This window comes from Trypanosoma melophagium (genome assembly GCF_022059095.1).
Source record: "Trypanosoma melophagium isolate St. Kilda chromosome Unknown ctg14segment0, whole genome shotgun sequence".
Classification (NCBI taxonomy): Eukaryota; Euglenozoa; class Kinetoplastea; order Trypanosomatida; family Trypanosomatidae; genus Trypanosoma; species Trypanosoma melophagium.
The window spans coordinates 1-22002 of record NW_027125141.1 but is presented as its reverse complement, the minus strand read 5'-3'; the positions used below and the strand labels follow the sequence as shown (position 1 = coordinate 22002).

The window sequence follows — 22002 nt, the reverse complement described above, 5'->3', positions numbered from 1 at the left end:
CGATAAAGTAAAGCATCAAGAAATATATATATTTATTGAGAGAAAAACAAATGGCAAATGCCCAACTGTAGAAATTCGTTAGATATCAACGAATAGTAAAGAAAGTGACAGGTGAGTGCAAACATCATCATCATCATCATAAAAAAAAAAGGCCAAAAATGACAAGAAGGCAGTGGAGAAGAAAAACCAAAGGAGAAATAAAGAAAACACACACAAAAAAAATCATCAGACCCCGTTTTGTTATGAAGGGCCCAAGATATACATGTCCAGATATATATATATATATATATATATATATATATATGTATATAGATATATATGTATATATAAATATATAAATATAAATCTCCTGTATAGGCAGAAATTATTGTGTTTGCATTTCCATATTCATTATACCGATGTTTCTATTGATTTACATAATTTATCACTTTCCAAGAGCCAAGTATCGATGATTGCCATTCGTTCGGTCTCCTCACGAGAGACAAGATAGCGAAACTCAGCTTTAAAGGCAAAGTCAACTTGATCATAGTCATCCACTGCAATCGGGTGTCGCACCGAGTCCAGTAATCCTGTCTTCTTATTTCCCCGCATAACACCACTAGCAACAAGGTCACGCTGCGATGCTTCTCCCAGCCGAAGGTATAGGAATGCCATTTCTTCTTCCATCTCTGTTTCCCGCCGTATTGTTTCACAACGGTGCAGCAGTGGTTGATACAGTTGTACATCCAGCGCAACGGATGTCAACTGCGGAGGAGGAGATCTTATATTCAGTGGTGGGCGCCTCCCCTTAGCAAGAGCACGACGCAAGAAATCCTCTGTGAAATCCACCTGCTTCATATAACAGTGATCAAGAAAGGGAAGTGATTCACTCATCCAATTATCTTCAATCATCTTGCGTTCTTGTCGTTCCTCTCTTGTAAGCTTAAGAAAATGCACCAAAGGATCTGCGAAAAAGGGCTCTGCTAACTTACGGAAGAACTCATATTCCACATCCTCAATATCCTGACGGGCGAGAGACTCGCGATACATTAATACCTCCAATGGTTTTTTGGGTTGAGCGTCGCGTTTCCACGATGGACCACCAGTTGTGTCCTCTTCAAAACGTTTGAGTGCACGTGCACTCAATACCTTTTCAATTTCCGAGCAGTCCAAACCATCGTCAGCAATTCTCCTAGTGGCATTCATGCTTTCAGGATTGCTGCTGCAGTATGTACTGAGATCATCCTTCCATTCCAGCGTCACCTCAGACAAAGTTGCTGGTAGACGAGGTGAAATACGGTTCATTGTAAGTTGGTAATCGCGTTTCGCCACATAAAAAGCTGTTTGGCTGTCCTCATCTCGCTCCAGGGCGACACGATTCACCACCTCGTGGGAAATAGTATACATGGTACCCACTTGGGTGTAATGAGTAGTTAGCATATTTCTGTACTCTCCCAGTTTTTTTTTCTTACAAAAAAAAACTTTCTTCTTTTCTTTTTTCCGATCTTTTCTTTTCCTACTCTTTTTTCCTCATGGCGTTCACAGGAAAGTCGAAAAGAAAAAGAAAAGGAACGAAAAAAAAAAAAAGCAGCAGATGTACAAAGGTTTCTCTCAGATAGAAGAAAAACAAATCATGACACCACCAATGAACAACACAAGAAGAATTAAAGAAAGCAAAAGAAAAAAGAATGCAAAGAAGGGCATATTTATGAACTACGCACTACATATTGCTTTTCAAGCAGCAAGGAGTCATTCTTTTTCACTTCTTTACCTAGAAATGCATCTTCACACATCATGGACAGCGGCAGTAGTAGTAGCAGTAGTAGTAATAGTAACACTAAGGTGATCTGAAGATGGGACATTGGCAGCCTGTTCCTTAGCGTCACATGTCGTAGAAGTACTCTCTAATGGAAGAATACTTCGGAGGCTTTCAATGCTACTATGCATCCCACTCGCTAGGAGTCGCTGAGCATCATCACTAAGCAGCAATCGCACACATGACAAAACGTGCGGATAAAAATCATGTACAAATGCATCTACAAAATGCAGGTATACCTGCTTTTCTCCCCCTTCAACTGCCATAAGAAGTTCCTTATCACGTGCGAGATCCTTCGCCATGGTCTGTAACAGTCCCTCTACCCTGGTGACACAAAACTGTTCCACGCCAGGAACGACACATTTCCGAATTGTGTTAAATGCTGTAAGAAGTCCGTTTAGAGCATACGCAAGTGGCATCCACTGCACAAGCGTAACTGGAGGTGGAATTGGCGGTGGAAGTGAAATTGCGGTTCCTTTTGTTGTCGTTCCTGTTGGTGGTGGTGCTGGTGTCTCTGTTCGCCTCTGCAAAGAGCCCCACTGCAGTCCATTTGGTGGTCGCCATGAGAAAGTCATCATGGAAGCTGTGTACGATTGCACTGCAAGGGCAACCTGATCAGCAAACAAGGATTTCACACGGGAGATGAGGGCCTCATTAACGAGGCTTGATACATCCATGTGAACTAGTGCCACAGTAGAAGCACTATTAAAACACTGTTCAATAACAGATGCCAACTCTGAACCATTGGAGATTTTCTCCAGTGATGCACGGAAGCTTTTAACAAATACATACGCTCTCTCATGGGACCACCCCACGAGTTCATTACAGGAACCATTTTCGCTCTCTGGTGAGAAGCAGGCAGTGTATTGGAGAATTGCCTCACTCACATGAACCTTAAAAGCTGTAACATATCTAAAAATGCGTGAATACGGCATACCACTCTCTTCCGCCTCGTATAGCAATCCATCTATATATTCTGCGCGTTTAGCAAGAAAAAGAAGACGTATTTGGCTCTCTTCGAGACCAAGTCTCCGAAAAAAAGTCGTTACTTTTACAGCTGAGGCAACAGTTAGCTGCTCCGCCAAGCGTGGGAGAACAACATCTGCAAGACCCTTCTCCAAACTGTAGCGAACCTCATTTTCAACGCGACGAAATAGCTGGACCTTGTCCATTGGATGAGCAGATCGTGTGATATGCTCAAGCACCATAAGCGCCTCATGGTACATTTCATTCCTAATGCAATCGTCAAGGACGGCGGGAGCCTCTAGAAACGCGAGCAGCTTCTGATGTTGTGCAACAGTTGCAAGAGCGGTCTGTTTCTCGCGGCGCCACTGTTGCCCAACGCGCAGCATTGCGTGATTGAGTCCCTGCAGTCGCGATACCGTCATACCCAACCGCGTTACACACGCAAGTGCATTTGCAGACGCAGAAGCTACTGTTACATTCACCTCTTGCGTCTCGGAGAGTAGTGGGTAGTACTCCACCGTTGCCTCCACAATGTCACGGCGAACACGAGACTCATCGTTTATATCCACATCCATTGTATATCTCCGCTCGTATTTTTTTTTTTTCTTCCTTCTTCTTTTGTTTTGTTTGATCGCACAATGCTTCTCCCTAGCCACTAGACAGCAGGAGAAAGACGACTCAAGATACAGACATACGTATATACATATATTACAGGAAACAGGCACGAAGAAAGGAAAAAAAAGAGGAGAAAACATGCAGTAACAATGATCGAAAAAAAGCATTTTTGGCAAGTAGACACCAAAAACCCTTAGTAAGATTCTTTAGACATACATACGTTTTGTTTCTTCTTCTTCCTTCATTTAGAAAGGGGTTTTCTGGTTTGTTACACACTTGTCCCAACACTCAACACCCCATCCCACCCCCACATACACACAGTACTATTTATGCGTCTCCAGAAGACCCTAAACGGAGAGACCCCCAAATCCCACCTGAGAGTCAAATGTAGATGCAATGTTATATACAACATAGTAGTAGTAATATTAGTAGTAGCAGTAATTCAGGCAAACGAAGAACAGAAAGCATAGCAAAAAAAAAAAAAGATATGCAAACATAAACGACTCAACATGGTAATTTAAACATAAAACGAAACCTTAACCGCCATATTTTCGGCAATATTATACGGAAACGTAGTCTAGGCAAAAATAGGGTCCCTCCCACGTTTCTCTCTTTCTCCCCTTTGTCCACTTTCTGACGCACGCACACACGCACACAGGTATAGAAACAAAAAGAAAAGGGAGCGAGAGTAGATGTGAAGACGCAAGATATTAAGAAGTTACGACGCGGTCCCCACAAAAGTATGCATTCTCAGTGTATTACCACTCATCAAAATAGGTAGCATTTTGGCCTGGCGAGTCAACAATACCCTCACACCGTGTATCTAATTCCTTTTTCTCCTCCACTGCTCTTAAGTTAGAGTCGGTGATATTATTATTACTTTCATCTACCACATCACAGCAATTTGTCTCTGCAGTGACAACAGCAGTAGATCCTCCTTTCCCTTCCATCAACACTGGTTTCACTTTGACAGCAGGCACTGTTCCCGAAACGGTAGCTTCGCATTGTGGCATGATACTATTACTAAAGGAAGATACCTCATCCGTATTCACTACAGATGTTAAGGGTTCAGCCAAAGGTGGTAAGTCAGACTTGTTAACTGTGCGCGTCTCTGTCTCCATCTTCTCTCTCCCTGTGAGATCACCGCATGCAACGTCAGAATTTTGAATCACATTAGCATGGCTCTCATCATTCGCATACGTGCCAGGACTATCTAGCAAATCATTGTTCTTCTTAGAGGATGTCTCCAGGGCATTTAGCGTCTTATCTTCTCCATTTATAGACGACGACGCTTTAGATGATACTCGGTCCTCTGAAGAGACCTTATGTGGATCAGCCAAATGAGTGTACCGCGCAGTCTGTAAAGCCTTCTCTACCGCTGGTGCACTCCTATTCAGGGGTTCAGGTGTGAACGCGGGGAGATCAGCCCAGAGGAGATCAAGGTTTTCCTTCACACTAACGGGTTTCTTCCTCACTTCAGGAGTAGAAGAAGTACATTTCTGGTTTTGTGGTAAGGCACCAAGATTTTCCTTCTTTTGTGATGATTGCGTTTTTTTAGTAACTCCAAACGGAACTACACGTACATTTTTTCGCTCTAACTGCTGTTTCTGCGGAATTGGTTCTTTCCTAGTGCGTGACGAACCTATGAGAGATGTAGCAACACTGTGTTTTTTTCTCACCTCTGTCCGTGGCATCTCAACAATCTCTAGCGTGTGGCTTTGAAGTGCGGTGGCGGGGGAAGCCATTGCAACAATTATGCCGTCCTCTGTGCGTAGTGCTACTTCTGATGGCTGCAGGTGCCGAAAGACATCACGACAAGCCTCTACAACATTCTGAGCCGTTCCATCCACGGGGACATAAATTCCAAGCGCCTCAGCGTCGGTAACCCCACCACGTTTTACCCAAACTTTCAATGACATGGAAAACCACAGTTCACCTTGTTTATACTGCATATATATATATATATATATATATATATATATATATATATGTTGTTGGTGTGTGAGGGTATAAACAAAGGCGACGAGAAAAAGAGAAAGAAAATAAAAAAGGTAATAAGAGGGTCATGCGCACAGAATCCATTTCCCATCGCAGCAACAACAAAAATAGAAGAAAGAGGAAATAAAATAAAACTATGTACACAAGTTTCCACTGTCACCTACAAAAAAAAGTATAGTGAACCTGATAAATTTTAATCCAAAGGTTGTGGTATCGCTACATCCTTCCCCTGTTCTTTATTTTTCTCACCCTGTTTTTTGATGGTATCTTGCTGAGGAAGGGTATTTATTTTATTTACATCACTTGACAGAAAAGGAGCAAGCAGCGTCTTTGGAAGTACCCGCACGCACGGAACGTCGAGCGCATCTGCCCGCACCATAACCTCCATAATGTCATCCTGGATGCCACTCTGTAGAACTCGCAGCGTCGAGACGTGTGGGATTGGCGTGGCGAAGAAGTTAAATGCAGCGCCTGGCGGGGCGTTGTGCATGACTAGGCCTTCCAAAACCACAATATCGCCAGGTTCCACAAACGCAGCGGCAGCGGCCCACTCGTCGTGGAAATACACATGAGCGGCACCATCACTGTTGTTGCCGTTGTCGTTGTTGTTGTTGTTGTTGTTGTTGTTGTTGTTGTTGTTGTTGTTGTTGTTGTTGTTGAGGCCACAGGTTCTCCGTCGAGCAGACGTCCGCAAACATTAAACACCCGGCCGGTGTGGAATTCCCGGACCCGCGGGGCACACACCCACTCCACACGGCACATGAGAACTTTGCCCTCACAAAGTACTTCACGGGGCAGGTTAGCCAGATCATAGAGTGACGCGCATACGTCTAGACTCATCCACGGTGCCGCCATCTAACAGACTCTCTTCCTTATCTATCTAAGTTCCACCCCTCCCAAGAAGAAGAAGAATACAGGAAACCAATATAGCGAAAGAGAAGGTGCGGATGCCCTTATGTATGTACATGATGCGATTATTTTCAATCCAAGTCGAGTACAACGTCAATATGATGGAATGCGCACACATAGAGTTCCGCTTAAGGCGTTTACAGTAGGCAAATATATGGATCAAAGTAAATAGAGCCAAATTATTTTTTTCCCTCCTCTTCTGTTTTTAAACAATCGGACGCAATATAGATCACGTGCAAAAACTGCAGAACGAGTAGGCCTTAGTACCCATGGCACTACATGGCTTCAGCAGAATATGATTGAAAAAGCGTCTTAAAGAGTCAAAATAGGCTGTACCAGGTCATCACCGTGTAAAAATGTTCTTTTTTTTCGTCTTTGCAACACAATAAAATAAATAAATACAGTAATAAAGGGGAAAAAAAAGATGCAGGGTAAAAAAAAAGAGTATGAGGCAAACTCCCATAAAATTCCTTTGAGAACAAGAAAAAAGTAAAATTCTTTCTTTGTTTTTTTCTTTTATAGTCACCTCAAGCAACATCATTATCTTCATTTTACTATTATTACCATCACTACCTAAAGAAGAATAGGGATACTATTTGCCCTCGAGAACAGCGTACGTTAACGGCACCATCCACGTAATGAAGCATAAAAAAAAGAGAAGCGTAATAAGTGTCCCACAGAAAAGAAAATCCTTCGCTTTAAGGTACGGTCTACCAGAGGAGTCTTCTGCTAGAAGCGAGTTTACATTTGGAAAGGAACTTATCGGAAACGCCATTGCACCGGAACACATCAAAGCACTCAGCAAAACAATAGTTGCAGGTGATATAGCAAATAAACCTTCCTGTTTTGGCAACAAGAAGCCTATCTTTACAATAATAGGAAGAAGAACCATGGCGGCTACAGTGTGTGAAACAAACGTTGTTATAAGTGCGACAAGAGCAATAATAATTACAAGAGTCATATAAGGTGGTTGGCTAATCAAGGTGTCATGTAAATTATTAGCGATTATATCCAACATTTTTGAATCACGTGCACACAACCCTAACATATTTCCTCCGGCCAAAAGAAACATGAGATGCCATGACAAAGTATTAAAGTCTTCTTTTGCCAGTATACCTGTACCGAAGAAGACGACGATGGGAATCAGTGCAACAACCCCAGTATCACCAAAAAGAAAATTTGGTGTAAGAATCCAAAGAATAATGGTAATAAGTGAAACAGACACTACAACTACACGATCTGTAAGCGTTGCTTCCTTTCCAACATCCACATTAACTACTTGTAATGGAATACTTGAGACATCTTTAAAGGGTTTCCATACAACAAGAATAATGACCCAAGATGCAATAACGCAGAATAATACAACAGGGAGTGCAATGATCACCCATGCTGCAAATGTCACTTCGTGAAAGCTAAGCACTGAGAGTGCTACAGCATTTTGTGGTGACGCAATGGGAGATAACATACCCCCAATATTGCACGCAAAAGCCAAACCGAGTAGAATACCGTGAGGAGCTTCTGTATCTTCAGGAAATTCCCATAAAGTACGTTGAATAACACCCAGAACAAGTAATGGAGCTGCAACATTAGATACGAATGCGCATAAAAAACTACTACATAACATTACACCCAAAAGATAAAGGGCAGGACGGTGAGCCGTCAAACGATACAAAGCAGAAGCGGCAAATGCTTCCATATTTGTACGTCCAAGTGCTTTTCCAATAGTTAATCCTCCAAGTACAAGAATCTGAACGTGATCCATCACTTTTCCCAATATAATACCAGAAGCTACTGTGGGTGTGGCGACGTTATGGGTTTGTGGGTCTGCGATAATACCAAGAGGAACTGCCACAATTGGAATAAGCATTGCAGTACAAAAAAAAGGAATTGCTTCTGTAATCCAAAGTGAAATTATGAGTCCAAAGAGAGCCACACAGTTATGAGCAGGAGGGTATTCTGAAAGAATAGGGAGAAACATTAAAAGACAGAATAAAGCGGCAGAAATAAATACAAACCTCCATTCTGCATGATACGATTGTTGCATTGTTACATTTTTGTACTGTTCAAGTGAGTCATTGTACTTGCGTTCATAATCAGCGCAAATATCTGTCATAAGCGCGTGCAACCGGGGAACCAGTGTAACCAAACGAGATCGACTGAGTTCTGCTTCTATAGAAAGGGTAAAATCTCCTTCTCGACGACGATATTTTCTTAACTTTTTTGCAGCCTTTCGGATTGCTTCAAGATTCAATTCCGCGAAATGTAGCAGTTTATGAGCACTTGAGTGCCATTCCACAAACTTAGCCCGTGGTGTGTGTTCGTCAAGTTCCTTTTTGTGAGAATCTCCTATAATCATTAAAAAAAAACTTTTTATCGCGGAAGGAAAACATCTTTGTCGTTCTGTATCTTGCTCTACCATAGAACTGTCTCGCGAACTATTAAACACAGTAGACTCTCCAGACTCGTGGGTAGGTGTTAGTTCACGATGTAATCGTTTTCGGTAAAATCTACCCGTGCGTCTTGGATGCATAAGTGGTAGATCTGGATCCTGCTCAAGTAAGTCATCGTGACCTTGCTGTAATTCCTCTAGCAACTCCTGGAAAAATATCTCGGACTTCTCAAGTTCCTTAGAAATCATCTCAAAAAGAGCATGACTGAACTCTGCTCCAGTTAATTCTGAATGATGGATAAAATGTTTCAGTGACTTGTAGTTGACATAGAATTCTTTCCACTGATCCACCATCTCCTCCTGCAAGCGTTTTCCAAACTTCATGATTTAAAATTGGTCGGTATTTACTTTTGATTCAATTTCTTATATGAATACTATATTCGTCTTGTTTTTTTTTTCGTTTTTTTTTTTCCCTTATTATTTTGTTTTAGCTGATATTGTCTGAATGTGTATATGTGTCGCTCTTAACGTTTCCGTTTCTAAAAAGTTCTATTACAAAGAATTCAACTGGTTTTGCAAAGAGGAGAGTGAACCCATAAAACAAATAATAATAAAATGGAATAAGGCGCAAATAAATAAAAAAAAGCAACGATGCATGCTCAAGAGAGGAATCAGGAAAAATTAAAAATTAAAAAAACATTTACTCACTTTACGAGAGTGGGGGAAAAAAATTCTTTTCCGCCTATTTGCGTGAAGAATATTGTGCCTCTGAGAACGAAAATAAAAATAAACCCACTCCTCTATAGGTACGAGCGAGTCTCGAATACCATGCAATATAAGCAATTTTATTCCTGTTATTGCGTGAAAAATAGAGACCCCAGAATTTTTGTAATAGACATACAAGAATAAAAAAATAAGGAAAGAAAGAGAAGGACCAAAAACAAATGGAAAACAGAAATGAATACACACACAGACATATATATATATATATATATAATGATGGAATGATAGATAGATAAACATATGTGTGTGCAACCTTGTATTTATTTATCTAGAGGTTACTGCTCCACTATCACCAGGGTTTGGTCACGTCTACTCTGGCAAAAGCGACGAGGCTCCTGGTATTGGACTACTGGAGAACTCTCGGCCCTGTTTTTCTTCGCGAACACGGGAGAGGTAGATAACAAGCTTCCGCAAAACCGACTCAAACCACTTGATACGATTTAGGAAACTGTTCGTTTGAAGCCTAATAGTCCCAGTTATGGCAAAATCTTTACTAGTAGATGGCTGTATCGCAGCGTATGAAGGCTGGCGCCAGATGAGCTGCCTTTGGTACGCTCCAAAGAGAGATTTTCTCTCAGAATCTGTGGCTCCTGCATTCTGCTCAAGAAAGAAGTTATTTCCCCAGTGTTCTTCTACAATGACACGTAACTGCGATACAGGCACTTTGTGCTTGGAAACCATCCTTACATGCTGAGATACAGTGGTTGGGTACATTACGATATATTCTTCTTCTCCCCCTTGATCACCACACTCAGACTGTTTCGCGCATTTTTTGTAGGCGAAACGTCGAGTTTCATACTGATCATCCACTAATTCGATACGGAGAATACCACCACTGGGAACATCACTCGGATCTGTAACTCCCATTTCTTTAGATTTGTCGACAACTTCGCGACCTGCAGAAGTAAGGAAAAAATCAATATATCTTTCAATTACGGCAGGTGTTGGTTTTTCTTGCAGAACCCGATTGCTTTCTTCTACAAGTTTCTTCATATCACTGGAAGAAAGTTTTGAATCACCACCTGTACGAATAGAGTCTAACAAAAAAGCAGCGCAAATCTTCTTAAACCACTCTAGCCACACATTCCGTTCGGTGGATGATACAAATCTTATTTCTACCTTTTGAAAATACTCTTTTGCCACCGAGAAAACAGCAGCTGTCCCCCTAAAGAGAAGCTGCAGACCAACATCCCCATGAGAGCTGAGGGATGAAGCGTAGGTTCCCGCTATACCGTCACTGGTATTATTAGTAGGTTTTTCTGCTCCAGAAGGGTGATAAGACTGGGGTAGCATCTTAAATACAAATATATCTTTCTCAGGCACTGAAAAGGCAGAAACATCTAATAATTGTTTAAGGGAAAAACTCTCAACAACTACACCAAGATGATTAATGGGATTATCGCCACAACCGTTTTTCCGCATCACCTGACGTATTAGAAATTGGGCGGGTTGGGCCAATGAATCCTCAAGAATAATATGCCTCTCCTGAAAGTCTGGCTCAGGTTTCGCAGTTAAGAAGTGAGTGACTGAACGAAGTGAGCGTTCCAATGAAAATCCTGACGCCTTCTTCTGTACCGAGAGTAAAATTGGAAATTCATGAGAATCATAGCTTTCAGTAGTTGTACAACGTACAACTGCATGTGCTTGGAGCTTTTTTTGTACTATAATTTCTCTGGAGGGGTGATTAAGATGTTCCGATCGCACCATAGGCGAATGTGTATTTTCTACTTATTCAATGCGATTCGACTCGACTGGGGGTAGTTCGCTCGGCGGTGTATCAGAAACCGAACTCTCCAATTCAAATGATAGCGTAGAGCATTCCATGGAGTATCGCTCTCTCCACTCCCATCTACCATGCAAATACAAAAGGGAAGAAAAGAAAACCCAGAAAAAGAAAAAGGGAAACTCACTTAAAACAGTCCTCAGGTCAATTGTAATTAACCAAATTCGCGAAGCGGAATGAAATAAAGCAAGACACCACTCTAAAACCCCAATGAAAAAGGCTAGACAAAAAAAAAAGTGAATAAGGAAACACGCTAAATTAAAAGGACGGTATGCTTCACTAGTCACAAACCAATTCTAACCCTCACTGGAAAAAAAAAAATCCTTAATTCCTTCTTTTTTTTTTTCTTCACTCTTGGCGTTTTTTTCTTTGTTTCAAGTTTCAACAACAGATGATGCAGAAGATGTTCCTCCATATGGATTGTGTCGCCAGACAATTCCAAGTGATGTGGAGTTGTAAGACCGAGAAAGTACTGGCGAAGTACTTAGCTTCGGCGTACCAGAAAGTGACATAACTCCATTACCCGTATGCTTGCTGAAGAAAATGCTTTGAGAAGAAGAAAACTGTACTGGACTGATCCCCATTATAAGACTTGGTTCGTTTTGTGCCGCCAGATTCTTGGTGTTTGATTGCGATGTTGATAAGACTACAGAAGACGTGTCTGTAACTTGTAATGGTGGTGGTGGTGGTGGTAGTAGTGGTAGTAGAGATGTCGATGTCGCCAGATCCCGGGAGGAGTTTGCATTTTCATTATCCCTCTTATTTTCTCTATTTTTTAATTTAGCAATTAGATCACGACAGAGATGCACGAAGTTGCACTCACGGCCGAAGCGACAGCAAGGACCAGAACCATGAAGTCGACAGAGTGAACTTAAAGGAACAACAACCACAGGTTCTACCGAATCATCTTCAGAGGAATGCTTTTTAAGAAGACTTCGGAGACCCCTGGTCATGGTAACATGTTCCAATGTTGTTCTAAGGAGAGACCCTATATAGTTATTCTCAGTTACAATGACCACTAGCTCCTTTGGCACACAGGTGGTGTCACTTTTTGCACCGTGTTTTTCACAACAGGTTGGCTCTTTAAGCGCAACTTCCCGTAGCTGCTGGACCACAGTAGCATCAGCATGAGCCTGATAGCAAGAATTTCCCTGGCGGCAGCGGCCTTGCAAGTACAAGCGGCACAGGGATGGCACCCCTGCTCTGTGCATTGCAAGTGTGTCAAGCATAGAAGTTTGAGGCACAAATAGTCTTTGACTTAAGGGGTCAATCACGGCAAAGGTCCCCTCAGGAGTATCATCGGCACTAAGCAAATACTGTGGAGTCCCACGCCTTCCCTTTGTGCCTCCCATCAGCACTTTTTCTTTTTTCTTTTTCCACCTCTAATTCATTCAAAAGATTTATTATTCAAGAAGAAAAGAAAATGGGGTCATGATTAACTGTTATGTAAATCTAACGCAGGTCAAAAATACAAACAAGCAAGAACAAGCAATATATATCTTATTATACAAATATATGAACTTTATTTCCTTTCTATATTATGCGGGCTGTAATATTACCTCAGATCTGGCACAACTTGCAGCAACTTCATCGCCCAGGAAAGCCACACACTGTGCAGGCTCCTCCTGATGACTCACAGGGAGCGTCATTTTAACCTCTTCGAACAACGAAGCGTTAACACGGAAAATTTTTCCATCTCCAGCAGGGACCAAAATAGTTCCTTTCTTTGACCAGTCACAACGCAATAAGTTACGTGATTCACCTTGGTGTATATTGCACCGATGAAGTAAGCGATCACTCGCGCTAAGTGCAAACGGTGCTACATCCCACAGAGCCAACAGGTTGTCCATGCCGTATGATACCAACATTGTGGCATCATCGTTAAGAACCAAACTACTCACAACATCACGGTGGGTTCTCAAGATGTATAGACTTCTGAGGACACGAGTATCAAGGCAGCGAATGCCTCCAAGCACATCAGCAACGAACAATGAATCAGAAGATGCAACAACTGACGTAATTGGTACACGCATATTAATGGTTGAGAAAATCTTATTTTGTAAAGGGTCACATAAGACCAAAAATCCATCGTCACCACCGTAAACAATAAGCTTGCCATCCAAAACAGTTAGTGAATTTATTACAGACCAATCGCTCGATCTCCCTCGACCTGATTTACGACAAATAGAATCTACACACTGCGCAGTTTCAACATTCCATACACCAACATTTCCGTCACCTTGAGCAGTGCACAAACGTGTATGATTCAAAAAGCATGCATCAAGGATGGCAGGACCACCAGTTTTGATCCCACAAACATGCATAGGCCCTCCATCATAAGCAGATCTATTATGCTTCCACAAAAGCCCAACACCTCCTGCATCACAGGTAGCGAAAACATCACTACCGTCAGTTGCAATGCTCAGCACATCGCTATTGTGACCAAAAAGAAACCACACACCACCGCTACTCTTACTACTCAAAGGATTTTTAACGACTGCCAAAGACATTTTGTTCTTTACTTCCCTTCAGTTCGTTTTTAAGAGAGATAGAGAAAGAGAGAGAGAAAGATAGTGTATATGTGTCTATGTCTGTGAGTGTGTGTATGAGCCATATGTATATTAAAGTAAGAAGAAATGAGAAAAAAAAAAACACATGTCAGCGTCAGAAGCAAGAAAAGCTTCATGAATTCTCGACAATGGAACAAAAAAAAGGGTGAGAAAGTCGGCGTTAATAGTAAAACAGTCATCTCTCCAGAGAAGGGAATTCCGCTTCCGCATCAATTACCAAATCACGATGTCTACTTCGATTTTTTATCTTTCCTTGATGCGCACTCAAAGGGTGCTTGACGCAAGAGAATAGAATAAAGTGAAAAAAAAAAAACAACCCTATCCACCATCGAGCGTCTTTTTTTTTCGTCCGACAGCCAAATCGTCTAACGCACCACGTAAACGTGGAGATTTGGGAGACATGGTGCGCGCTCCCCCTCGAGTTGTTGCTCTTCCTGCACCAACAACTGTTGTCCCTCGCAGTCTGCGTTGTACTAATGATATGGCGCCCAGTCGTGGAGCACTGCTACCTGTCCCCACTGCCCTTTCACCTACTCTAGGAGACGTGGGCGTGCTTCTCAGACCGGCAGGTTTACTGTTTTTGCGTACTGTTGTGCCTGTGGGAGTGAGACTTCGCAGGCCACGCGGGGACTTCCCGGACGATGCAGCCCGCCGTGCGGGATCCGCTGGGCGTGTGTGTCCGGCCGGGCGGTCTCGCGGGGTGGGGGGGCGGGAGACACGGCGGGGCGTCGGCCGGCGGGAGGGGCGGGGCGGGAAGGCGGCGGGCACGAGATCGGCGATCGCAGCCCACACCGGCAGGCGGCCCTCAACCCCCGCGCCGTCCTCAGTGAGAAGTCCGCCCCGCACGACGTAGTCAAGCGCCACGAGAACGTCCACGAGGGCGTACACAAGTCCCTGCCGCTTGGAGGCGGCCGCGGTTGAAACATCAGTGTGCGGCTTCATCAGTGCATCCAACACCTTCACATAGCGCTCCCAAAGCATTTTGGGGTCTGAACTTCCAGAGAGAACATCTAGCGTATTTCCCATCCGTCGCACAAGTTCTGGAGAAGCACAAAAGCACTTGGCCTTGATATTCAATATCCTTGTTCTGATGTCATTGCAAGATAGATTACCAAAATTTTTGATTTTCAACGTGCCACCAGATTGTACTTTGTCTCCCCATCCTTGTGTATCTTCTTCGATAAGCATTTTTCCCACTAATTGTTGCACCCGAAGAAGTAAATCGTGTGATAGCTTTGTATCGCTGTTGATTTGATTTAAGAGATCTTTTGTAGTACTCCCACCATTTTCTATCGCACAAGTATCTCTCTTGGTAGTTGAAAATCCATTGTTGATTTCATTCATCAACTGAAAACCTATCATTCGGATGGCCTCCGTCATTTTCTCCGCCATATGTGTAATGTTTTGCAGTTTGAGTTTTGTCGATGTTAATATATCGTCATTGCTCATCTGGGCTCTTCTTGCGTGGTAAGGATCACTCAAAGGACTACCTGAGCGCGCCTTCTCTTGGGGAAAGGCAAAATCAAAGAGAAGTGTTATCGACCATTGAAGCTCAAATAGTCTATTTCGAAGTTCACAAATATCATCCTCAGAAAACGCTTCCAACTCTTTTCCTGCATACGCCTTATTTTTAGTACGATTACTGCCAGCAGAGACAACAGGTTGTAAACAAACAGAAAAGATACTGTCCCCATTTAGAAAACGGTTACAGTGTGTAAGTTTCAAAGATACCGATCCACAATTGTACGTGAAGCCAACATTTGTACGGGATATAACTCCAAGAGTATTAAGAAATGGGAGATCAATGTCTCCTTTTGGACCCAGGGTAACTGAGTCACCTACCTTCATCCATCCCAAATGCCACACGAATGATGCAGTATAATCACTGGGAGGATTGCTCAGAATCAACCAAGCCTTATCATCACTCCCGCGCTCTATTTGAAGTTGCCGGGAAAGTACCTCATAATCTTCTTTTAGTTGACTCAAATCTCTTTCAAGTTGATTACACTCAGCTTGTTTTAGAGTATTTGATGTCACGTAATCAAATTCCTTACAACACAATTCCCAATCCAAAATTCGAGAAGACGAAGTAAGCGGCAAATTAGTTGACACCATAACGAAACGAAAAGCCATTTCCTTTCCCAACACAATACGATCATTGTGTCGAAGCACAATTTCAGAAGAAAGCAATTGTCCGTTGACATACGTCATCCCACATTCAGGGCGAAGGTAAACTATACCTTTTTCATACGTTACGCGACAGTGTGGGGAATAAATGCTTCGATGAACAACCCCTTCTTTAGTATTACCCAAAGGAAATACAACAAAGTCTACAAAACTTGAATTACCTTCTTCTGCTACAACATAGCTAGAACCCTTAGATATGGCATGTGCCAACTTTTCCCCAACTACCAGCTTGGGATTCAGATTTATAAAATAAGGTCCCTCTGACTGTGGAGCGAAATGTTGAAATTCATTCAAAAAAATTGACCATGCCCTCACATCCTGCAATCGAACCTGAGAACTAACCTTTTGATCAACCCCAAAAACCCTCGTCTCACAGGCCGAACGGAGATCATAGAGCATGCTTAAGCAGTGTTTTACCAAAGATACATTAATTGATTCAAAATAAACATATATTGACGGAATTCTGGTTTCAAATACCGATGCAACACGTTCTGTTGCAAGAACAAAATCAGTGTCTAGTATCCCTTCGTTCCAAATAAGCACTGTTAAGTGAATATCAGAAAAATTAAAAGAACCACTGGTGGGATGAACCACAGAAACCTTTAATGAACAGCATCTATGTTTACCTTCTTCTTCATCAATAATAGCATCAATGTCACTGATTCGATCACATCGGTACTGCAATAAATCTCCAGCTGAATCATCTATAAATGACATACTGAATTGTTTATATGACCCACTAGGAGTAGTGAAACTTTCGGCAAAGTGGGTACAAAAGCTTTTCATGAGTGATTTTCCGTTATCTTTGGCATTTGATACCACTAATACAAAAGCTCCGGTAACTGTTTCTTTTGCAATCCCAAATAGAAGCGCTTCTTTTCCACTCAAATACTGAATATCTTTCGCGCTAGAAAAATATAGGGCACACTTATCTGATACAGCAATACGGAAACTGGTACGAGCCATCCTTTAGTCCTTTTCCTTCTGAAGAAAAATGAGGAATACACACAGATAAAAATACACACAGTTGTTAAAGTAATATAATTAACAACATATAAACGTTATAAGAAGAGAAGGAAATTCACAATTAATGTAATATTTGTCTCTATTTTTTTCTTTCCTTTCTGTCCTTGTGAGAGCGCATTCTGTTACACATCCCCTTCCTCTAAATCAGCAAAGCATAGACTCTTTCTATCTATATAATCAAGAAAATTACGCTGCAGGAAATCCCTCAGTGCCGTTCCAGTTAGGTTTTCACCTTCTGCTAGAAGTTCACCTTCACTATCAGAAGAGTTGGAGTCAGTAGAAACAGACTCCTCAGTATCTTGGACATTGCTTACCTTCTGCTCATGTTCCGCCTTTGGAGCATACGGGATATCATGGTCATGTGCTCCAACTTCTTCCTTACCCTCCTTGATAATCTCTCTCGTTTCACATACCTGACCTTCCTTTCGAGTCTTCTTTCTTGATGGGCTCCCCGTACGCATGAGAGGCAAACTAGAGGAAAAAGAAAAAAAAGTGGCATGTTATGTAGTTAAATAATATTCATATTAAATGCAAAAAAAAAAAAAATGGATAAATCTTTTGCTTCTTTCATTTCATTTTTGAAGAAACAACTGCTCAGTAGTCAATTCACAGTGCTTGTGTTCTCTAATCATTGTGACCATGCGTAAAGACAGTTTTGTCTTTCTGAAATATCCTTTCTGCTTTCGTAGTTGATGCGGGATTCGTTGCGTAGCGATATGGTTTCCATCGTGCTTTCGTTGATATCTGTGGTCCCATGAGTCCAACGTTGCAAAACAATCGTTTGACAGGTCGATGATGGTAATTACACAGTTGGAACTTATCCTCCATAAGGTATCGCATCAGCACATAAACACCGTCCTTCTCCACACGATCAAAGGGCTCAAATCGTGTGTCCCATGGTTCTGTGCGCCTTGAGGCACTAAACTCCACATATGCACGGAGACTGTCGGCGAGGATGCGGTGTCTATCAAGAAGGTACTCTTCACGCCATTTTTGGGCCTTCTCATGGAAACCTTGGCCCACCTTGGGACGTTTCTTCGGTTTCGCCCAGTATCTGCGCTGAGTAAAAGTGCTAGAGAGTGTGATGTGGCATCCCCTTAGATCCGCACCACTAATGAACAATCTATTAAGCATAGGTACTAGTAAAGGAGGAAAAAAAAAGAAACAACTACCATGGTGAAACCTCAACAGTAAACGAAATAAAAAAGGAAACCATATTCAGTGACATAGAGAGCATATATATATATATATATATATATATACAGAAATGGAAATATTTAACATGAACTGGGAGACTTTGACTCAAGGAGTTTCTCAAGTCTTTCCAATTGACGTTTCATATCGTCAATCTTTCGGCGAATTTCTAGTGAATCATCATTTGTGTTATTTCCTTTTAAAGATTTGGAAACTTTTTGGTCCTCATTATCAAATCCGTAGCGTTGCATTGCCTCAGATATCCTGGCATCTTCTGCCAATTTATGCGCCTTTTGACGAATATACTGCTCACGAACTGCCTCTTTCAGCAATTCATGCTCTTCCCTTTCCTTTAATTCTTCCTCAGTAGGTGCCAACGCAGTCTCCATTGGGTTTGGGGGTAGTGGGATTTTGCTAAAAAGATTCTCCATCATAGATTCTACCTTCTGCAAATGTGCGGCATCAGACTCTGGGCTTTCAATGTGGTCTAAATCACTCTGTCTAATGCAATTTCGAAGGGTTTCACCAATTCCAGACTGTGTCCGGTATACTTCCTCTTCTTTCAAATCCTCCTGTAGAGTTCTTACAAACCCCTGTGGCAAAGTCCCAGTTCCAAGTACAGTGTTGTACCCTGTTAGGGATCTAACCAAAACGCTAGTAGGTGCAACAAGAAACTGCAGACGATACATCTCTAATTGTGTATACTAGAAGGCGTAAGGGAGAAAGAGAGATAGAATGAAAAGTTAAAGAGTAGCACAGAAATACAAATTCATGTGTGACGAGGGAAGAAAATACACAGGAATGTAAATAACAAAGCGTGAAATAAATATACCCCTACCCGCATTCAGAAAAATTCAAATAATAATAACAATAATAATATAAGAGGGGGGACTATTTCTTGTGATGAAAAGACGAGAACAGCGAGATTCCGTAGAACATGTGAAAAAATAAGATAATCAAAACACAAGACTAAAGAAATCAGCCACTTGAATAGAAAAGATAATTATCCCTAATATAACACTATTAGATAGATAGATAGATAGATAAAAAAAAAGAGATAGAGACAGAAAGGCGAAAAAAAAAAAAAAGAATGTCTCTACCTTGGTGAGGTAATGGGGGAGCATCGTGTTGGGTCATCCACCCTTTGAAAAAGATGTCTACCACGGTCAGTAGCCTTAATACAATAGCCCTCCAATGGATATAGAACGCGGTACCAGATCATTCCATCATTATGGAGGCAATCATTGCTCACAAAGACCTGATCTCCATAGGAAAACTCACCAATGCGCTCAGCCTTCAAAGATGGCTGAGACCGCACATTGACACTGGTCTGGGGTCGACAAACAAAAAGGCATGTAGTCCCTTTAAGACGTGGCAGCTGCCACGGCCACACACAAAGCACAGAGGTAAAGAGTGGAAGTGCAAGCAGATCTCTGACATTTGGTCGTTTCGTACGACTTTTAGTTAGCATTTTCATTATTAAATCGCCAAGAGATTCAGAGTAGCCTTCTACCAACCGACACGGGTGTACAGCTCGTTTCTTACCGAGGTTTTCGTAGATCTCCTCCACGCTACTCGCTGGAAACGGCAGCCTGTTCGTCATGAGCCTATAAAAAGCCACTCCCATGCTCCATACATCGGTCTTCCTAGTGTACTCCAAACCAGTTATCACCTCTGGCGACAAGTACTGCGGTGTACCCAAACGTGTAACAGAAACTTCATCAGTGAATCTAAGGGCTTTACTGAGACCGAAATCACCAATCTTTAAAATACCTGTTGTACTCTGCAGCAACAAATTTTGTAATTTTATATCACGATGAATCAGGTGCTTCAGATGAACGTGGTCTAGGCCCAAGAGTAACTGTGCAAACATGGAAATAAGTTGCTTTTCTGTAAAAGGAAAGGCAAGACGAAGGTATTCCTCCAAGTCACCGCCGTTACAGTACTCCAGTAGTATACAGCACCTTTTATCCACCGGCTCAACCCAAGCACGAAAACACCGTACTACATGGTCACTCGTGGTTAGCAACATATTTCTTGCTTCAGCAAGTACCAGGCCATTATCCGATGTGTTCTTACAACGTTTAAGTACGTACTGAGAACCGTCTTTAGAGTTTTCCACTAAGAAGGCATCTCCAAACGCACCGCTGCCAAGAAGCCTGATCACACGGTACTGGCCTCCAACAAGTTGCTCTTGCTGCTGCATATGTGATAGTCTTTGGGAAAGGAAGGTACCACAAAACCAACAAAGTGAAAGAAATAATAACAATAATAATAATAATAACCATCATATAATTAATTAAAATCACACATATGTTATATATATATATATATATATATATATGCATTTACCAAAGTTAATAAAATAGAGATATTTACTCAAAAACATCGGAATTATATAGCACGCTCCTATAGATCAAGCCTCATCTGCCGCTCGCAAACTCGAAAATCCAACTTTTCATAATATTCTATTGAACTTTCTGCAGAATCAAGAATAACTTTATAGCATCCTCGTGAACGAGCAATGTCACAAAGACTCTTAAGTAATGCTTTACCGAGCTTCTTTCCTCTGTATGCTGGATCAACAACGACATCTTCAATGTGCCCAACGGACCTTCCTCCTCTGGTAAACTTGGGTTCAACCAAAAGTGAAGCTGTACCGACGACCTTACAGGTTGGCCTATGCACAAATACCTTTGTCACTATCCCTGCTTCACGACGTGAGTCGGCGATACGTCGCATAGATGATGGATCAAGCTCGGGGGCATCTGTCAAGTGACTGAGCAACTCCAGAAGACTTGGTACATCTTCCTGCGCAAGGTCCCTCATTTCCAGGTCACTATACTCTTCTGTCATCCTTTCCTCTTAAAAAATTAGGTTGAGAAACAGATATCCAACGAGTAAGACCACACAAACATCGGACAGTTTTTCTTTTCTCTACATCGCAAACAATTCAAGAAAGGGTATCTACTTCAAAAAAACCTACTGGGGACGGAAAACACTCTTAAACTGTGGAGTGGCTTTATAGTTCCCTGCTATGCTCGAAAGCGACGAAGACTGAAACGCAGAACTACTATTGCCAAACGCACTTGTTGTTGCAGAGCCGCCAGCGAACGGCGAAGCCAACGCGGTTCCGCTAGGAGGACTTAAAAAACCTCCGGCAGCACTTGTACCACCAGCACCAAAGACAGCACGTCCAAATGAACCAGACTTTCCAAAGGCACTTTCTCTCACCATCAGTGTAGAACCAAACGCTGAACCTTGGGGAGCAAAAGCACTCCCGCCCGAAACCACTCCAACACCACTAGGGGGAGCAACAATATTACCAAAACCACTTTCACCGGGAACTTTCGCCTTACTTAAAGCACCAGAAACTACAGTAGGGTTCGATACAAAAGATCCTCCTTGAGCAGCGAATGCATTCAGACCAAAAGCTGATTTATTAAACGTCGGGAGCAATTTTCCACTTTCCACCACAACTGCAGAACCTGAGGGTAAGATACCGGCACCCATTTGTGTATTCGACTGTCCAAATGGTGATGGCTTGGCTTCTGCTGCTGTCGCTGTTGTTGCTGCCTGTCCAAATGGTGATGGCTTGGCTTCTGCTGCTGTCGCTGTTGTTGCTGCCTGTCCAAATGGTGATGGCTTGGCTTCTGCTGCTGTCGCTGTTGTTGATGCCTGTCCAAATGGTGATGGCCTAACTCCTGCTGCTGTCGCTGTTGTTGGTGCCTGTCCAAATGGTGATGGCTTGGCTTCTGCTGCTGTCGCTGTTGTTGATGCCTGTCCA

At 42.3% G+C, this 22002-nt stretch overlaps 16 protein-coding genes across 16 annotated transcripts; all 16 read right to left on the bottom strand.

The window, feature by feature from the left end:
• Window positions 1–390: 390 nt before the first annotated feature.
• LSM04_009279 (uncharacterized protein) lies at window positions 391–1419 on the bottom strand (the record flags this gene model as incomplete). The annotated part of the gene is made up of 1 exon (XM_067332107.1): window positions 391–1419. The coding sequence occupies one exon, from the start codon at window positions 1417–1419 to the stop codon at window positions 391–393; it is 1029 nt and encodes a 342-aa protein (XP_067194045.1).
• Window positions 1420–1764: 345 nt separating this feature from the next.
• Window positions 1765–3336, bottom strand: LSM04_005673 (Conserved oligomeric Golgi complex subunit 8; the record flags this gene model as incomplete). The annotated part of the gene is made up of 1 exon (XM_067332106.1): window positions 1765–3336. One exon carries the CDS (start codon window positions 3334–3336, stop codon window positions 1765–1767), a length of 1572 nt encoding a protein of 523 aa, XP_067194035.1.
• Window positions 3337–4134: 798 nt separating this feature from the next.
• Window positions 4135–5295, bottom strand: LSM04_000270 (uncharacterized protein; the record flags this gene model as incomplete). The annotated part of the gene is made up of 1 exon (XM_067332105.1): window positions 4135–5295. One exon carries the CDS (start codon window positions 5293–5295, stop codon window positions 4135–4137), a length of 1161 nt encoding a protein of 386 aa, XP_067194015.1.
• Window positions 5296–5567: 272 nt separating this feature from the next.
• On the bottom strand, window positions 5568–5864 carry LSM04_000770 (uncharacterized protein; the record flags this gene model as incomplete). The annotated part of the gene is made up of 1 exon (XM_067332102.1): window positions 5568–5864. One exon carries the CDS (start codon window positions 5862–5864, stop codon window positions 5568–5570), a length of 297 nt encoding a protein of 98 aa, XP_067194016.1.
• Window positions 5865–5866: 2 nt separating this feature from the next.
• On the bottom strand, window positions 5867–6229 carry LSM04_003157 (uncharacterized protein; the record flags this gene model as incomplete). The annotated part of the gene is made up of 1 exon (XM_067332101.1): window positions 5867–6229. One exon carries the CDS (start codon window positions 6227–6229, stop codon window positions 5867–5869), a length of 363 nt encoding a protein of 120 aa, XP_067194028.1.
• A 646-nt stretch (window positions 6230–6875) lies between these two features.
• On the bottom strand, window positions 6876–9056 carry LSM04_007927 (Citrate transporter-like domain; the record flags this gene model as incomplete). The annotated part of the gene is made up of 1 exon (XM_067332100.1): window positions 6876–9056. One exon carries the CDS (start codon window positions 9054–9056, stop codon window positions 6876–6878), a length of 2181 nt encoding a protein of 726 aa, XP_067194040.1.
• A 708-nt stretch (window positions 9057–9764) lies between these two features.
• Window positions 9765–11279, bottom strand: LSM04_009213 (uncharacterized protein; the record flags this gene model as incomplete). The annotated part of the gene is made up of 2 exons (XM_067332099.1): window positions 9765–11127; window positions 11203–11279. 2 exons carry the CDS (start codon window positions 11277–11279, stop codon window positions 9765–9767), a joined length of 1440 nt encoding a protein of 479 aa, XP_067194044.1.
• A 333-nt stretch (window positions 11280–11612) lies between these two features.
• LSM04_003682 (uncharacterized protein) lies at window positions 11613–12590 on the bottom strand (the record flags this gene model as incomplete). Its single annotated transcript, XM_067332098.1, has 1 exon — window positions 11613–12590. The coding sequence occupies one exon, from the start codon at window positions 12588–12590 to the stop codon at window positions 11613–11615; it is 978 nt and encodes a 325-aa protein (XP_067194031.1).
• Window positions 12591–12776: 186 nt separating this feature from the next.
• LSM04_006184 (uncharacterized protein) lies at window positions 12777–13748 on the bottom strand (the record flags this gene model as incomplete). Its single annotated transcript, XM_067332097.1, has 1 exon — window positions 12777–13748. One exon carries the CDS (start codon window positions 13746–13748, stop codon window positions 12777–12779), a length of 972 nt encoding a protein of 323 aa, XP_067194037.1.
• Window positions 13749–14126: 378 nt separating this feature from the next.
• LSM04_006123 (uncharacterized protein) lies at window positions 14127–16961 on the bottom strand (the record flags this gene model as incomplete). Its single annotated transcript, XM_067332096.1, has 1 exon — window positions 14127–16961. The coding sequence occupies one exon, from the start codon at window positions 16959–16961 to the stop codon at window positions 14127–14129; it is 2835 nt and encodes a 944-aa protein (XP_067194036.1).
• A 182-nt stretch (window positions 16962–17143) lies between these two features.
• On the bottom strand, window positions 17144–17482 carry LSM04_001861 (uncharacterized protein; the record flags this gene model as incomplete). Its single annotated transcript, XM_067332095.1, has 1 exon — window positions 17144–17482. One exon carries the CDS (start codon window positions 17480–17482, stop codon window positions 17144–17146), a length of 339 nt encoding a protein of 112 aa, XP_067194022.1.
• A 163-nt stretch (window positions 17483–17645) lies between these two features.
• LSM04_001906 (uncharacterized protein) lies at window positions 17646–18155 on the bottom strand (the record flags this gene model as incomplete). Its single annotated transcript, XM_067332094.1, has 1 exon — window positions 17646–18155. The coding sequence occupies one exon, from the start codon at window positions 18153–18155 to the stop codon at window positions 17646–17648; it is 510 nt and encodes a 169-aa protein (XP_067194023.1).
• A 143-nt stretch (window positions 18156–18298) lies between these two features.
• LSM04_001097 (uncharacterized protein) lies at window positions 18299–18904 on the bottom strand (the record flags this gene model as incomplete). The annotated part of the gene is made up of 1 exon (XM_067332093.1): window positions 18299–18904. The coding sequence occupies one exon, from the start codon at window positions 18902–18904 to the stop codon at window positions 18299–18301; it is 606 nt and encodes a 201-aa protein (XP_067194018.1).
• Window positions 18905–19311: 407 nt separating this feature from the next.
• On the bottom strand, window positions 19312–20421 carry LSM04_006679 (SH3-like domain; the record flags this gene model as incomplete). Its single annotated transcript, XM_067332091.1, has 1 exon — window positions 19312–20421. One exon carries the CDS (start codon window positions 20419–20421, stop codon window positions 19312–19314), a length of 1110 nt encoding a protein of 369 aa, XP_067194038.1.
• Window positions 20422–20624: 203 nt separating this feature from the next.
• Window positions 20625–21071, bottom strand: LSM04_004902 (GNAT domain; the record flags this gene model as incomplete). The annotated part of the gene is made up of 1 exon (XM_067332090.1): window positions 20625–21071. The coding sequence occupies one exon, from the start codon at window positions 21069–21071 to the stop codon at window positions 20625–20627; it is 447 nt and encodes a 148-aa protein (XP_067194034.1).
• Window positions 21072–21197: 126 nt separating this feature from the next.
• On the bottom strand, window positions 21198–22002 carry LSM04_004793 (uncharacterized protein; the record flags this gene model as incomplete). The annotated part of the gene is made up of 1 exon (XM_067332089.1): window positions 21198–22002. A coding segment is annotated over one exon (805 nt), but the record flags the coding sequence as incomplete, so codon positions are not given.